Source organism: Erythranthe guttata, chromosome 2, assembly GCF_056151865.1.
Source record: "Erythranthe guttata isolate IM_541 chromosome 2, IM_541, whole genome shotgun sequence".
Lineage (NCBI taxonomy): Eukaryota > Viridiplantae > Streptophyta > Magnoliopsida > Lamiales > Phrymaceae > Erythranthe > Erythranthe guttata.
Window position 1 is genome coordinate 4,997,303 of NC_142534.1, and position 17,883 is coordinate 5,015,185.

The 17,883-nt window shown below is 33.3% G+C and overlaps 2 protein-coding genes and 1 long non-coding RNA gene across 26 annotated transcripts; 2 read left to right on the forward strand and 1 right to left on the reverse strand.

The window, feature by feature from the left end:
* Positions 1–3,071: 3,071 nt before the first annotated feature.
* On the forward strand, positions 3,072–6,813 carry LOC148772173 (uncharacterized). 24 transcript variants are annotated; one of them, XM_088825974.1, is made up of 13 exons: positions 3,115–3,352; positions 3,974–4,058; positions 4,134–4,283; positions 4,466–4,576; positions 4,756–4,796; positions 4,894–4,973; positions 5,179–5,280; positions 5,363–5,411; positions 5,669–5,727; positions 5,900–6,013; positions 6,127–6,193; positions 6,318–6,408; positions 6,563–6,813. In XM_088825974.1, the coding sequence occupies exons 3-10, from the start codon at positions 4,237–4,239 to the stop codon at positions 5,996–5,998; spliced, it is 588 nt and encodes a 195-aa protein (XP_088682100.1). In that variant the 5' UTR covers positions 3,115–3,352; positions 3,974–4,058; positions 4,134–4,236; the 3' UTR covers positions 5,999–6,013; positions 6,127–6,193; positions 6,318–6,408; positions 6,563–6,813. The 24 variants fall into 24 exon arrangements, with proteins under 24 accessions (XP_088682128.1, XP_088682092.1, XP_088682125.1 ...); XM_088825995.1 differs by having other exon boundaries at positions 5,900–5,979; positions 6,127–6,206; XM_088825997.1 differs by having other exon boundaries at positions 5,900–5,979; positions 6,127–6,206; positions 6,339–6,408.
* A 2,483-nt stretch (positions 6,814–9,296) lies between these two features.
* On the forward strand, positions 9,297–10,001 carry LOC148772174 (zinc finger protein 1-like). Its single transcript, XM_088814872.1, has one exon. The coding sequence runs from the start codon at positions 9,297–9,299 to the stop codon at positions 9,999–10,001; it is 705 nt and encodes a 234-aa protein (XP_088670998.1).
* A 1,810-nt stretch (positions 10,002–11,811) lies between these two features.
* On the reverse strand, positions 11,812–12,589 carry LOC148772175 (uncharacterized). The gene is made up of 2 exons (XR_016034629.1): positions 12,211–12,589; positions 11,812–12,023 (listed from the first exon to the last, which is right to left on the reverse strand). It is a non-coding gene; the product is annotated as an uncharacterized LOC148772175 (long non-coding RNA).
* Between the last annotated feature and the right edge of the window lie 5,294 nt (positions 12,590–17,883).

The following is a 17,883-nucleotide window of genomic DNA, read 5'->3' on the forward strand; positions in this document are numbered from 1 at the left end:
ATGGCATTTTTCTAGTAGTGGAGCAGGCGGCGGATGTAGAAGGGAGGAACGGAGGTGGCAATGACGGCGGTGGTCGTGTTTATAGAGGTGATGGTTATGGTGGGGATGGCCATTGGAGACGGTGGTTGAGATTAGATCGACGGTGGGTGGTGGTTGTATTAATCTAGGGTTTTTTCCCGACGCTTGGATTTTGGTTGACGGCTAGGGTTTTGTTGATAGGAGTTGGCGGCGGCTGCTAGGGGTTGGCGATGGCCGAGAGTTTGTTTTGCTGCTAGGGTTTCGAATAGTACGCCGTAGTAAACCATAATACGCTGTAGTATATCATAGTATACCAGTATATTATAGAACATCAGTACACCATAGTATATCGTAGTATATCATAGTCTACTATAGTATTGACAACAAATAAAATTAAAAAAATACGTAAATTAAATTAAGAAAAATGAAAAACATATTTGTTTGTAATTTTCAGTATTATATAGAAAAGAAGAATTTTATTTGTTTTACAAATAGTGTAAGAAATGCTAAAATGTTGAAAGGAAAACAAAACATCGTTTGTGTAAAACAAAAATGAAAATATTTGATGAAAAATGAAAATATTAGATGCAAACTAAAAAGATGATAAATGCACTTTGAATTTTACTTAATGCATAATTCGAATTTGTGAGTGGAGGGGTATTTTCGGAAAGAATTTTGTAAGGGATGTGTAGCAAATGTTTAGTTAAACTTGTCATTTAGTTCTAATAAGTTTTGTCAACATAGACTTATATCTTAAGGCCCCATTATTTTATGATGAAAAAAAGAGATCCAAACTTACCAGTATGATGAAGAAGAAAATAAGAAAGAAATAATGCACAACCGTGAACACCCAAAAGCTTGTTGAAGACACACATAGAATTTGATTCATGATAAAGCGTAATAAAAATGGAGCATACACAAATTACAAAGTAAAAACATTCTAAACAAAAATTAAGTTTGCAAAATCTTTCGGTAAAACATAAAATCCTGTAAAATTTTGACAAAACATCTGCCAACAAAAAGATTATAACTTATTTATAAACATAAATCAGTTTTGCAAAATGTTTTGGTACAATTTATTTATATTCTTGTCAAACGACTTCATGTTTTACTTACAAATCGAAAAGCGGTATTTATCAAAAGAAGAAGCCGTAGGATGATGAAAAAATAAAATTGAAGTATTCTAAACAAATGAAAATCAGATTTCTTTACATTTTTTTTTCTAACGACAGCTTCACTGAAAAAATTGAACCAATTTATTTAGGTCTAGAGTTATAGGGCCAAAATAATTTTCTTTTATATATAAGATATTAAAGGAATTGACTTATTTGTGAAAGAGATATAGCCCTAAACCTATAATAATAAAGATGGTTGGTCAAAAACCCCTTAACTAAATGAACAAATAAGTTCGAAAAAGAAAAAAAATATGCTTAGGCCATCTCCAACAGCTCGTTTAAAAAGGGTTGTCTATATCTATAATTTAGCAGGTCAACAATGAATACAAAACCACTTTTAACATCACACTCCAACAACATTGTTTATATTTTAAACAATTATTATATTTTACTATTTTGCAAAAAAAAAATTTTTAATTAATTTCAAAAATTATATTTCAATGACCATATTCCAACAACTATATTGTAAAAACCATTTAAAAAATTATTAAAAATAATAATTCTAACCAATATATTAATATTATTAAGTATTATATATATATATATATATATATATATATATATATATATATATATATATATATATATATATATATATATATATATATATATATATATATATATTCGTCAATACAATTTCAACTTTGGACATATTAATTAATTAAAAAAATTACTTGAAGTTGAACTACCATATTTTGTGGTTGAATATGATTTAATGTGATTATTTTATTATTTTAAATGCTTACACTATTTGTTAAAAATTAACTTTAGTTATCCAAATTTGAGAAACCAAAGTTATTCTTTTGACATATTCTAAGCTTTTGCATTTTGTTGTTGGAGATGTGGTTTTTAGTTGAGATTGTGCAAATAATGTAAATTATAGGTTTTCATTACATTGTTGGAGTTGCTCTTATGTTTTTTCCGGTCGTGTTGTAAGACAAATATAGTATTTTAGGTAATAGATTTTTCTACAGTTTCTCAAAAGGAAAAAAAAAAAAAAAAAGATTTTTCTACAAGTTAGCTTCTATGTGTTGTTTTCTTGTTGGAGTTATGATTTACCTTAATTAGGCATTATGATTTTAGGGATGAACATGAGATATCTACGGAAATAACTGTAATATCAAAATTAAGGTAATTTTAAGTTCTTGTCATAAATCGTGATTAATAAAAAAAAATGTAAGTAATCAAATATAAGTGTGTGATATATAGATATTGAATCTGTATTCAATATATGAAAATCTGGACATCAAAAGTAGTATGGTAATTAATAAAAAGAGGCCAATCAATAATTCTATGCACATCTGATTATTTTGCTTGAGTGTTTGTTATTCGGATAGCTGCACATGATCACACACCACTCGTATATATGTATGTTTAATCGGTAGTTATTCAATTCTATATACGATTAACAATCACCTAATGTAAATAATCCATTGTGGCAAATAACTCTGATTTCGGATTTTCCAGACTTTATTTTTTATTTGTACCTTTTTTTTTTTAATTTTATCAAATATTTGATATTTTAGCTAACAAAAAAAATCAGGAATAGTTACACAAAAAGTTATTTAACCCTTTTTAACCCGCACACACTACAAACAAATATATTTTTTGTGACAATTTATTGTGACGAAAGTAAAATTCGTCACATCAATAACAAGTTTATATGACGAAATCAGATGTCGTCTCATAAAGTAATGTTTTATGAGACAAAATTATTTTCGTCACATTAAGTTCATCTTATGCGACAACATTATAAATTCGTCTCGAAAAGAAATGTCTGACTCATTCCAACAATTGGTGCACCCGTTTTAGTGATAACATTTAGCTCTTTTATGACAAAGTAATTTCGTCACATTCATTTTTATTGTGACAAAATTATTTTTGTCACAAAACCAAATAATTTATAATTAAATATAAATTTAATTATAAATCTTTTACAATTAAATCTTTTGTCATTTAGCAATTCAATATTATTTTTCCCATCTTTTATTTTGCATCCGTCTCTTGTTATTTTTCTCTCACCATTTTCCTTCCACTCGCTCTCTCGTTTCGCTTGTCGCCTCCGCCACCTCCGCCAGCGTTTCGCCTGTCGCCTCCGCCACCACCGCCAGCCTTCCGCCGCCTCCGTCACCACTAGCCTCTCAATCGATTCAAGTAAGGTAATTTTGTTGTTCTCAATCTCTAACTCTAGCCTCTCTACCTCTGCTCATCTGTCATTTTTTTTCTCTCCCAATCTGCAATCGAATGTTAGGATTTTGGTTAGAAGTGCGTAAACTGGAGTTTTTGAGCCTCTACATTTACACCGCTGTCATTTTTCTTCTCTCTAATTCTGAAATCTAATGTTAAGGTTTTGGCTAAAAGTTCGTAAACTAGGTTTTTGTCCTCAAAATTAAATTAAGGATATCTAATTAAATTTTCAAAATTCATTGAAGAATTCTTCGGTGTTTGAATCTAAATTAGGTTTTCTGATTCAGAATTATGGAGTTTTCTGGTATGGTGCTTCAATGGAAGTGTAATAATGAAGCCCTAAAGGAAGAAATGAAGAGTGAAACAAGCATAGATAAAAATTGAAGTGCATAGATGGAATCCCCCTGCTCTTGTTTACTATCTATTAATTTTCTTTAGCCCAAATACTTGTGTGTTCTCCTTTGTTGGTTCATCTGCTTCGCTGGTGTCCGTTGAAATCGGCATTAGCTTTACTGACTGTCTCTAAGTTATTGTATGAATATACTTATGATTTATTTATATGAATTTTTGGTTTGTTTGATTGACTAATTAAGATGAACGAGGATTAAAAAGCGCAAAAGCAAGGAAGATGACGAAAAACACAAATCTCACAAAAAATTCCAAGCGCCATTGAGAAAGGTATTTTCCAATACCTGAATTCCATTTAAATTGGGGTTAATATGATATTTGTTAAAACCTTGGCATACAAAAAAGACCTCTTCAGCTAAATAATGGTGAATTAACCAACGGTACGAAGATAAAGAAGAAAGAACAGAGGGTGTAGGCTAAAGAAGAAAGAACAGAGGGGGTAGGCGAAATGTTAACCGTTAATACATGCGCCTGTTTCTCTTATTCAAATTCCAAGGTAATGATTTTTCATTTGCAGTCTGTTTAATTTCGATTTGGTTTTCTTCTTTGTTGTAGATAATTTGATAAAGATTGGGCAATTTCTATCCCTAATTTAAAGCTTCAGATTGATGGGTTTATCTATAATTTTCATTACATTTGAAATAAGAAATCTGAGATTATGATTGATTGACTGAACTGGTTATCGCAAGTGAGAGGCAATTTGCAGATGTGTTTGTGCCTTGTCGATTTCCCAAAGGAAGATGCTTCTCTCTTAAGATGGGATTCACTACACACCAACTTCTGCAAAGGTACTCTCTTTCAGACTCTGAATGTAAGAAAATTGATTGTTGTCTGTTAGATGAGTCGAGTCGAAATCGATGTAAATATCGAGTTGTTTTTTCCGTAACTAATGTTGATTGTTAACTTCAACTGTGAAAATATGTGATATCTCCGCATTGATTAGTTACCGATGCTTTCTCTAATGCAGGAGTACTGCAAATGCAGGCGTATGGGCTGTTGTCGTATCAGGTGCAAAAACGAGCGACGATTATGCAATTAATTGCTAGATAATATTCTATGTTCTTTTTGGAACTAATGACTCCTTTGGATTGTGCTGTTACACCAGGTGTCGATGGCGTCGAAGTTTCTTCCGTTAAAGAGTTCAGTTTTACAGCCACATCTTCTGACAAAGACGACAAACTAAAGGTAGTGAATACTGTAATAGTTTTCTCATTATGTTGATAGTTTGTAATGACTTCTTTCTTTTCGGGTTTTTTTTCTCATGGTTTCTTTGCAGATCACTGTAGAGGTTTCCGGAACCAAAACGCAAGAAATATATGATAAAGTTTTCGCCAAAATGTAGAAATAATTTTTTTTTCGTTTCCCTAATGTAGAATATACCTTCTTGCAGATACCGAAAGAGATTCTTTTGGAAATTCTAGGCCCGTCGAAAGTGTACCACCAAGTTATTAAGAAAGTGATAAACATTGCAATTGCTAAATATGTAGCTAAGGTATATATGTTGCTGCCTTTACTCGACTGCGTATTCATCGAATGGGGTTATTTATATAATTAGAATTTTCTTGAAATTGCAGGAAGGTTTGAAAGTTGGTAAAGATTTACAAATCTTTAAATGGAATTCAGGTCTTGGATTGTTGTAAAGTTTCCGACTTGTTTGGCAATTTTAAATTGAAGGAGACTTAGTCTATATTAGCTTGGGCATTCAACGTGGATTTGTGTTTGTTCTAAATTATCTCACATTTTGCTTAGGAAAATTAGTAACTGTGCTAATAAGTATATTTTTGGATTGGGATATTCTGCTCCATATTAAATTATTTTTCATTTTCATTACTTGTTATGGTGGCCTTGAAATTTTAACCAATTCGAATTTCTTGCTTCAGATAACAAGTTGAGTGGGAAACGTAAAGACAAAAGCCGCAAGCATGATAATTCTTCAATTGTGAGTTTCTTGCTAAACTCTATATGCCCCGAAAAGTGTTTGTGCATGTCAGCGGGTGATGAATTGATTATAATTCAATCTGAATCGCCTGTGTAACACCAAAATTCATTTTAACTAACACAAAATTTTAGATAATAGTTTTAATTAATGTCATCTCTGGTTCTTTTTGCAGGAAGAACAACACTATGGGATTTCTCCTCTGCTACAAAATCAAAATCACTTATGGTGGTGTTGTCAGGGGCATGCACCTTGGTTCCTTTCTAAGATTTAACTTACTATGCATAAAGTTAGTGTGTAAGTATAGTTGCCTAATTATTGATTTTCCCTTTGCAGAATAACAAGCAAGGAATGAGCTAGTGTGTAAGTATAGTTGTCTAATTATTGATTTTCCCTTTGCAGAATAACAAGCAAGGAATGAGCCTTTAGCGGGATGGATTGAGTAGAACCAATCACTTTCTTAGTCAAGGTTTCTCTTCATTGTACGGTTTGTATGGATTTCAGATTTCTTATACTTTTCGTATTCATTATACAATATACTAATTATTGATCAATATGATAAAGTTGCTATACGAGTATCTTTGGTTGTGTAGACTGTATCCTTATTACTGCAGCTTGATTCCGTTTAAGTTCATATTGCTTGAAAGGAAAAGTTTCCGTGCAAAGGTGCATCTTTGTCTTCAGGTAATAGTACTACAACTTGATTGCTTTAAGTTCATGTTAGTATTTGCATATTCCGCTCAATAATTTCCATGGTGAAAAGTTAGAATTCATTAAATTTCAGAACACTCTAAGGTACTTGTTCGGTTATTTAACGTCACAAATCTTTAATTTTCAGGTTGTTAAAAAGTTAAGAAGTTAGACAATTTTTCGAGAACTCCCGTTCCATCATTTGAAGCAATGGTTGGAAATAGAATTGCTACATTTTACTTATCCATTGAAGTACAAAGAAGATTGTGAGAAGGATATTGCTCCACTAAAGGAAGGACTTTGTATTTATATATTATGTAGTTTAATTTTAATGTAAGTTTCAATTTAATTTGTATGTGAAATGGTACGATATATTGCAATACAATTTTATTTTCGAAATTGTTGTTTAGTTTTTTGGAATTGTATTATTAGTTTCTTTAATTTAAATGGTAATAATATGAATAATATAAATAGTACGTGGGGATGATAAGTTGATAATTAATTCAGGCTTTCTTATTGGTCTAAAAAAAAATTTGTTTTTCATTTATTTATTGCAAGAGTAAACTAAATAATTATATTCCTTATAGAGAACCTAAAACAAATCCTAATTAAGATCCAATATTAATCTTCACCATCACTTAATAAATACCACTATATAATACAAGATCCTCTTTTCTAAAACCTCACTCTCTCTCAACAATCTCTGAAGAAAACTCTCTCTCTCTCTATACAATAAACAATTTCAATGGCTCTTGATCGCTTGAGAATTGGATCAACAATAAGCCCTAGCCGGGCTCTGATACCACTTGTCACGGAATTGTTCCATGAACGACGAACCGTGAGGCCTTAGCTTCTTCTCGCCCCTAGCGATAGCTAAGTCAGCATCTCCCGAATGTGGTGCGAATGCTAAGTGATGGAAAATGAACAAAGAAATTAATAAGATTAGAAACTTTGTAGGAAAGTACTTGTATTGCTTGAATGTCTTGGATTTTTTAGATTTTTTGTTGGATGATTACAAATGAAGTCCCTACTTCTATTTATACTAGGCCACCTCCTTAATGGGCGGTGGAGATCTATTTGATCTACCAGCTAGGAGTTGTTCAGTAGAACACTCCAAAGTATTTCTACAAAATATCTACAAAGGGAGGATTTTAGAAAATTTTATAGAATCCTCCAAGAATCACTATATACACTTGGGAAAATCGATACAATCGAGAGTAGAAGAAGGTAAAGTAATACCGAGCCAAGTAAATGGGGAAAAGTGAAATTTACCATATTTTATATTATTTTATTTTTCTTTCAAGGTTTATTTACATTTATTTAAAAAATACAAAATTGAGCAAGAGAATGAGAAGTCAAATAATGACTTGAGTTTGAATTCATTTAGTAATATCTTTTAGGTTTAATTTGTAACACATAGTTTATACTTTTTTTTTAACGGGAAAACATAATTATATTAGGGACCCATTGTCAGAAACAGTGGAGGGTCACACCCTCCAAAGAATCTAAAGTCTCACGTGAAACAATATCGTGAGCTAGTTTATTGGCATCACGCTTTACAAACGGAAAGGAAATAGAAGAGAAAGAGAAAAGAGCGAGCTAAAACCGCCTCCGTAATAGCGCCGAATGAAGTAAGTGAAGAACCTGAGCCATTAAGCGCATCAATCGATCACCGGGAGACAATCACCCTCAATAATAATGCCAGGCCATCCGAAGCTTAACGCGATAAGAGTAAGCTTGTAAAACGGCCCGAGCTTCCCCCTCGGCAGGTAACACTCGGCCAAGATGCCGAAAATTCTTCTACCACACACTTTGACCTTGTGAATCATTAGTAACCATAGATGTGTAATAGTGATCATTACCTCGCGGAAAAAATTGCGTCAACGTTAACTTTAATCACCCCCATCGGTGGTGGAGATTACAAAATGGCCTGGGACCGTTTGTCGACAACGCTCCGGCGGTGAAGTGTTAAGCAGAACTCGCGTGATTCGGATGATGGTGGTGGTGATCGGTTGGCTTCTAAGGTTAGTGGATTTTATTAACTTTTTTGTCTGCAGGATAGAATTGTAATTATATGAATTTGGACGAGGGTACTAATGAATTTGCAAAGTGTATTTAAACCCAGATTTTTCTACTAGTTAGCTTCTATTTGTTGTTTCCTTGTAGGAGTAAACTTCATATAGATTATTTACCTTAATTAGGCATTATAATTTTAGGGATGAACTTGAGATATCTACGGCAATAGGTCTATATGGAGTATCAAAATTAAGGAAATATTAATTAGTTCCTAAATTCTTGTCATAAAATCGTAAGTAATAAATAAATTTAAATAGTAAGTCTGTGATATGTAAATATTTAAGCTGTATTAAATATATGAAAATTGGACATCAAAATTAGTAGTGGAAATAAAAAGAGGTCTAAGTATATGGGGAATTATATACTAAACCAATTTATTTAACTCGAATATTTGGTAATTGTACATATAAACATTCATCCAATATAAAATAACCGCAAATTAACAGTGACCGGGTGTAAATAATGGGACTTTCTTATTGGTCCAAAAGAAAAGGAGCATCCACATATTTTATTTTTGACTTGAGAAAAAGTCGGAAGAGAAACACAATTGCCCTAGTCAATTCTGAGTCATTAGCATCTCTCTCACACACATACACACACTTTCTCTGTCACATATACACGCACGAAATAATAATATTTCCATATAGACAACCCTAAAATTAAAACAAATCCTAAATAAGATCCAATACAAATTTCTTCACCATCACTTAATAAATACAAGACCCCTTTTTCTAAAAGCTCATTCACTCTCTCTCTCTCTAAACAGTTTCTGAAATCTCTCTCTCTCTACAATAAACAATTCCAATATGGCTCTTGATCGGTCTTTGAATTGTAGCGCCGTCGTGGGGTCGTGGAAGAAATCATCGAGGCGATCGAAGCGATGGTGTCAGTTAAAACTCGGAGCCGACGAGATTTTGGCCGCCCAAGGTCTCGTCATGCTCGCCAGAAGCGGCGGCGGTCCTTACCCATCTCCCCCCGCCGCCAATCACCTGATCACTGGAGAAGCCAAACACGGTGGTAACAAGCCTGCCATCTCCGCCGCCGCTTCACTCGACTTCAAGATATCTCAAGAATGGGTCCCTACTACGCCGTGCCCGCCGCCGGCCGTGCCCAAATCGTACAGGAGTTGCGCCGACTCCGGTAAGGGTTTCAATTCATACCAGGCGCTCGACAGAAACCCTGACGCCGTCATCCCCGCCATCCCCGCCGCCGCAATCGAAAGAAACCCATACGCCGTCATCCCCGCCGTCGCCGCCGCGTCCACCAGATGCACCTCCGGCATGAATCGGAGTGGTAATAAGCTTCACGAGTGCGAAATCTGCCACAAAACCTTCACATCGGGACAGGCTCTCGGCGGCCATAAGCGCAAGCACTATGAAGGCGTCATCGGCGCCGGATCTAAAAAGAGCCGGAAAACCTCCTCAAACGGCAGCGCAGCCAGGCCAAAGATGATCCTGGATTTTGACTTGAACCTGCCGCCGCCGCCTGATAATCAAGATTTCGAGTTTTAATGAATTCAACAAGTGGAAACTGCTCAGCCGCCACCTTTATACGTATGAAAAATATCTTTAAAATATTTTTCTGGAGTGTTTGTTTATTGTTCCATATTATTTAGGATTCTGTGTATACTTTATACATTCATTTAAATTCAATGAATTATTTTTTCAATGCCTATTTTTATATTCTTTATCGTTCTTGAATTTAGTTTTTTTTTTTAATACCAAAAGTAAAATTTTATTGAATCAACATGTATGAATACAATATAGGACTTCATTGAAACCTTGTTTGGTCTAACAAGAATATGGTATGCCAATTATTTATGAAAATTAGAAAAACCTAACCTATATATATAAGAAAATAAAACGCTTAACAACTGGTAAGCTACTCGATTATGCTATTTGGATACATGATTAATTTTCCCAATACGGTTGTAACAACTTCGAATCCAACTCGATAATAATATGATAAATGCCAAGTTGAAGGCACATCTGCAAACCTTCTCTCGTGGTCATAGCTTCTGCATACAGAACTCGGAAATCTCTTTAGAAACATGAAAAAGCTTTCATCTCAACCCATGCATAATTGCGTAAAATGCCCCCTCCGGTGCTACCTTCATTACTATGTGCTCCATCCACATTGATCTTGAACCAGCCGATTCCGAGGGTTTCCATTTTAATCTGTTTCTCGAATATGATCGAGGTTGATGAATAGCTTAATTAATTACTAGAATGTTACATCCCAACTAGATTCCTTGTACTTGACTTTCAGTCCAACACACATCAATAGCAACACCATATAAAACATACAAGAAGGAATAAAGGAAAAAGAAACACAGTGCCACAAAAAAAGAGATACCAAAAACATAGCTATATATGTCAACAATAGTTAAAATATGAGTAAACTGCAAAAAGTACTCATGTGTAATTTCTAAATTGTAAAAATCTCCATGTGGTAAATAAACTAGCAAAAATACTCTATAAAATTTAGTCAAAGGCAGAAATCCCCCTGGTTGACTTTCGTGTGGCTCACTCACTGGATGAGCGGTTGGTACGTGGCCGATTTTTGAATGTGAAATGACGAAATTGTTCCTCAGAATGTATTTATACGTATATATAGTATATGTATATATTTTTCCTTTTAATTTGATTTTTTTTAGAAATTAAAATATTATTAAAAAAATTAGTACAAATTAAATTGAAAAACTATTAAAAATATAGTAATCAAATTAAGTATAGGGTTTTTAAATACAAATTAAAGAAATATGTAATAATGAATTTAAGTTTTCTTTTGATATAGGGATAATTTGAAATATATATATCAATTATTGATAAAAAATAGAAGGGGTTATTTTACATACCCCCCTAGCCACCAAATAAACTAGGGATAAACTCAAGCCCAAATCATCCTTTGACATACCCCCCTGGGGACGCGAAAGTACTATACTACCCTTATGTGCAATTTTCGGCCAAACTGCATTCAGCATTTATGGTCCTGCATTTATCATTTTCGCTGATTTATTTATTATTTTTTTTTTTTTATAAATCTGTTTGTTAAATATATATATATATATATATATATATATATATATATATATATATATATATATATATATATATATATATATATTTAATTTTATTTATTTTTTTTTATTTTTTTTTTAATTTTCAAAACAATATGTTTACAGTACTGAAAATAACTACATGTAACTACCTATAGTAATTCATAGTTATGTTCGTTTTTTCCCATATTTTTAGTCGATCAATTGTATACACACACGAATACTGACTTGTACAAAATAAATTCATAAAACCCCAACAAAAATTTACAAATTTAAATATTTTTATTATAAATCACATCAGAACCAATAAAATACAAAACGAAAATACATAAATATACGCATATATAACTACATGTAACTACATGTTACTATAGTAATGTATAGTAATGTATACAGTCTGTTGAACAGATCTGATGTAACTTAAAAAAACAAAAATTTGACACCTTCAAGGAAAGGATCAATGGCCTTCATTAAGCTGCAATTGCAAAATCAAAACAAAAAGAAATTACTTTAGTGCAAATCAACAAATTTGAATAAAAACATCAAAACACTCAAAAATCACCAAACATTATTAAGAGATCGAGAGATAGAGAGAGGGTTATTGCTGGGAAATGCAAAAAATATAGAAATAAATCTGAAAAGATAAAAATAAACGAAATTACCATCAAAATATAGATCCCGACGAGAGGAATCCAACGGTGGATGACCCGTCAAATTTCGACGGGTGGAACACAAAATAAAGCTCCAGCAAGACCACCGTCTTCGAATGAAAAAAAATTGCAGAAACAGATCCGCGCTCGAAACTGAATGAAATCACCACCAAAAGAAAGAGCTCGACGAGAGGAATCCAACGGTAGTTAAACCATCGAATTCCGACCACCGGAGAGAGAGATATGGCTCCGGGAAGCAATTTCGTCGGTGAGAGGTTTGTAGAGGCGGGATTTTGAATCTGGGAAAAGAAGAGAGAGACCGTGAGTGGCTAGGGTTAAAACTGATTTTAGAAGGGTATTATAGGTACTTCAGGGTAGCCCAGGGGGGTATGTCAAAATATTTTCGAAATGAGGGAGGTTTCACCTAGAGTGTAATCCACTTGATAGTTAGTTCTATATAATTTGGAAATGAGGGGGGTCTACAAAATAATCCCAAAATAGAAATAAAAGACTCATTGCACTTTTCTAGTTAAGATATAACAAAAATAAAATAATTAAAATATTTATAAAATATAAGAATTTATTAATTCCAAAACCTTGGAGGTATTTTTGTCTTTTTATATCAATTCAACACTCAAATGAATAATGAATAACCAAGTGTGATCTATAAATAATTTCATAGGGGGATTTTACTAATTTATTTAACACATGAGAGGTTTTTGCTATTTTGAGATTACACATGAATATTTTTTGCAATTTACTTGTCAAAATACACACAATGGGAAACAATTTAATCCCGAAACGCATCAATATAATTATACTGTCATAGTAAAAACTTAAGTCAAACCACATCCAATAACACCAAAAAAAAAAAAATCAGACAAGAGCTCAATGAGAGATGACCAACGACCGCCACGGACGATGGCCGACGACCTACAGTGTGACACGGGAAATGGATGGAGCTCAAAGTCAAGACGAGTGTTCAGAGGAAAACGGGAAAAATAACTGAAAAAACAACTGAGGGTTATCTAATGTTCATGTTATATATATATGGTCAAATCTGGGTGTGGGTTTCATTTTTTTTAATAGTCAACCACACAGTAATCTAAGTAATCTAAGTGAAGTTGACTATAACACTTAGATTGCTGTGTGGTTGACTATAAAAAAAAATGGGCTCTTAAGATATATGTCCCTGGTGACAAAACTAATTAGAATTAAATGACAAGTCCAACTAAATATTTGTTTCACATCCTTTATTAAATTCATTAAAAAATGTTTCTCCACTCACAAATTCAAAATTTGCATTAAGTAAAATTCAAACTGCATTTATCATTTTTTATTATGCATTTAATATCTTCGTTTTCCATCTAACATATTCTTTTTCGTTTTTCACTCTAGCACTTTTTACATTATTATAAACAACTTAGTTTTTTTCCCCTTATTTTTAACATTTTATTGAAAATTACAAAATAAAATATTTTTCGTTTTTTTAAATAGTACAGCAGATTTTAAAAGTAGTCTACTATCGTATACTATGGCGTACTATAATATACTAATATTGAAAATTATGAATGTTTTTTAAACAAAATCGGTCGTAGTCATCTATAGACACATGTAGTAACCATAGTAATCCGTAGTTACGTACTCTTAAAATCCTAACTTCCATTTTAAACCCTAGCCGCTACCCATTCCTAGACACTCGTAGTAATTCATAGACATTAGTAGTCATACGCACTCATCCAATATAAAACCCTAGATCCGCCACCATCTTCACCTATGAAAATGGATATCCGAAATCTGCCCATAATCATCGAACCTTTCATTCTCTTGCTCTACGTCTCACTTTTCATCTTAATTAGCCTTCCTCTCTTCCAAACCCAACATCAAATTACGATAAAAAATTACCGTCGGTGTTGAAGAAAATCACCACCGACGCAAGCGACCACAACCGCCGTCGTCCCTAATGACCAAAATCACCGCCGCTACCGGCGATTAAAAAACCGCCCCCGCTACCAGCGACCAAAAACCACCGCCGTCCGCCACCCCATATCAAGATCCGATCTGAAAAATTCCTCCTACAATGAGTACTTCCAAGTCAGAACCACTACAGGAGAGAGAGAGAGAGAGAGAGAGAGAGAGAGAGAGAGAGAGAGAGAGAGAGAGAGAGAGAGAGAGAGAGAGAGAGAGAGAGAGAGAGAGAGAGAGAGAGAGAGAGAGAGAGAGAGAGAGAGAGAGAGAGAGAGAGAGAGAGAGAGAGAGAGATGTGTGGAGCTGATGAAACAGAGAAGAGGCCATGGTGGGATGGCAAAGAAAATGATAAAAAAAAAGAGAAGTTGATGGTGGGCGGCGTTTAGTGAGAGAAAGATAGAGAACTGACAAGAAAATAAGTGGTTTTTTTTTTTAATTAGGTATAATAAGGATATTTTTGGGTTAAATAAAAATAAAAGGATATGGGTCAAATTTTATTTTCAATTAAGGATTTAATTAAAATGTTTTATTTGAGGTTGGCCTCAGATCTAATTATATTTGGTTTGAGGGGTGTCTCCAATATTAACCCTTTTTATTTTTTATAGTCAACCACACAGTAATCTAAGTGAAGTTGGTAGTAATATGTCTGTCAACCATAGTGATATATTACAATAGTAGACAATAATATTATTACGTCATCAGTCAACAAATCAAACAAAAAAAATTAATGTGGTTGACAATAACATTATTGCGTACACACTAATTTTAATGTCAACCATTGTAATGTTGTAATGATAGACAGTATATTATTACGTTGACTGGTCAACAAATCAAACAAAATAAACAAGGCAAACAATAAATAATATTAATGTGGTTGACAATAATATAATCGTGTTTGGAGTAATTTCACTATATCAACCACAATAATATAACTATCAATGTTCAACGGGGGCGGAAAAATAAATTCAAAAAAAAAATAGCTTCAAAAGAAAATGTTAAAATTGGATTTTCTTGATCAAAATTGATGAAATTGTAATTAAATTGGATTTATAATTAGAAATTGAGTTTAAAAGGTTGGAGGTAATTTTGTCATAAACATTAGGTTTTCCTTTACTTATAATACATCTTAAAGAGATGAGATTATTGACGAATAAAATATAACACCTGAATCTAGAATAATAAAAGTGGTTGGTCAGAGACATAGGCATAAAAAACCCCTTTATATAAATGGGTTAGTGGACAAAGCTCTCTCATATAAATTGTACAATTAAGATGGTTCAGAAAAAAAAAAAAATCAATTTTTAAGATAAATCCAAAATATTTTTTAAGTAGTCATTATTAATAATCAAATTCACTATAATACCCTCCACATAGCCCTATATCCAATGTTCTCAATTTTTTTTTCCTTTTTTTTTTTATTTCTTTTCTCCAGATCTATCCCCTCTTGTTTTCTTCCAACTATGCCACCCTGTTTTCCCTTCCAACCATAGCCGCTCATCTTGCTTCTCTCTCACCACCGTCGCAAACGAGAAGTGAAGCTATATACTCTCTAAAGAAATTGAATAATAAACAATTTAATTTCCCTGTAGGGTATATATATATATATATATATATATATATATATATATATATATATATATATATATATATATATATATATATATATATATATATATATATATATATATATATGAAAGAAATGAATGAAAGGTATGAAAAATTGAAAGGATAATAGATTGAGATTTTCAGCTCAGTCTTCCAATTTCACACCAGAGATTCACACTTCTAATATACACCACCAGAGTACCTCAAGAAGAACAGATCTTCTCTCTCTCTCTCTCACAACACTAAAACCCTAGATTACCCAGAAAAACCACGAAGGAAGAACAGATCAAGCACTCAAGCTTACCCACTCACCAAAACCCCTATTTCAGAACTCACAGATAGAAAACTGAGGGATTTATGTCGGATATAGGGTTTTTCTCTGTCTTACCCTCTTCTAGCCTCCATACCTGTATTTAAAGGAACTGAAGTCAAATAGAGCCGGTGAAGGCTGTACCGGAGAGTCAAAGTTAGCACTGTACCATGCTTTTTGACCTCCAGCCATAACTCAGTCAAGGCAGTACAAGGGAGGAAGAAGAAAAAAGCAGGAGCGGCGGAGAAGAAAAGGTAAGGTTAGGGTTTCAGAATGAGAGAAGTGAGGAGAGAGAAAGAGGTATTTAAGTGAGACAATGAACGGTCCAGATTCAGCCTAAAACCATAAATGGATTTGGCTCAGAAATGGATTGGGCTCACTCATAAATAACTTGGGCTTAACTCAATATGGTGGTATATAAAAAACAGATGGCAATTGGGCTCTATGGCCCAAAACACATTTGGGTCAAAAACCAACAATTCTCCACCTTGGACCAAATGTGAATCATTAGTGAAAATTTCTAAAAAAATTTTGAAAGTCATCATTGCTGATTTTTGACACACCAGTAGGAGCACACAGTTCATACTGGTATATCAAGTTGAGTTCACATAGAATACAACTTATGTGCATTTAGAATAAATGCAGTGATGCAATCACATAGAAGGCATAATCTTATTCACACAGAAATAAATTTAACAGGCAATCACAAAGAAAGCATAAGTATCAAGTCACACAGACTACTAACTAGCACAAAGCAAGTCAAGGTTTGGAAATAATGTTCAAGTTTTTCAAACAAGAACATAATTTTTCAGAAGGCAGACATTTTGTTCCCATGTCAGCAGGATTAAACTCAGATGGGATTTTCTCAAGATCAATAATCCCCTTTTCAACTACATCCCTAATGAAATGGAACTTCACATCAATATGTTTAGTTCTATCATGAAAAACAGGGTTTTTGCACAGTTGGATGCCAGATTGACTATCAGAAAATACTACCACTTTGGAATTAAGCATATCAACTTCAAACAACAGCCCTTTAAGCCAGATGGCTTCTTTTATAGCTTCAGTGACAGCTATATATTCAGATTCAGTAGTAGACAGAGCCACAATGTTTTGGAGTTGAGATTTCCAACTAACACAAGCACCATTCAAGGTGAACACATAAGAGGTAGAGGATTTTCTATTGTCCCTATCATTGGCAAAGTTCGAATCCACATAACCACACAGTTCAATCTCAGTTTTACCTTTAGAAAACATCAAACCAGTATTCACAGTACCTTTCAAATATCTAAGCAGCCATTTTAATGCCTCCCAATGGGGCAAACCTGGATTAGACATATATCTACTCAAGCAACTCACAGAATATGCAATGTCAGGCCTAGTACTAACCATCAAGTACATAACAGAGCTAATGGCATTGACATATGGCACATTTTTCATTTCAAAGATTTCAGGCTCAGTCTTGGGAGACTGGTCCTTACTTAGCAATAATTGAAAAGCAAGAGGAACAGACACAGGTTTGGCAGACAGCGTAGAAAATTTTTCAAGGATTTTCTCAATATATGAGGATTGATTCAGAAACAAAGTACAGCCACCAGGTATATCTCTAATTATGTCCATGCCAAGAATTCTTTTTGCATCACCAAGAAGTTTCATATCAAACTCATTACTAAGGCATTTAATCACATGATTAACAGTTTAAATGCAAGGACTAGCAAGAAGCATGTCATCCACATAAATAAGCAAGAACACATGAATTTTTGCAGATTCTTTAAAATATAAGCATGGATCATATGAACTTC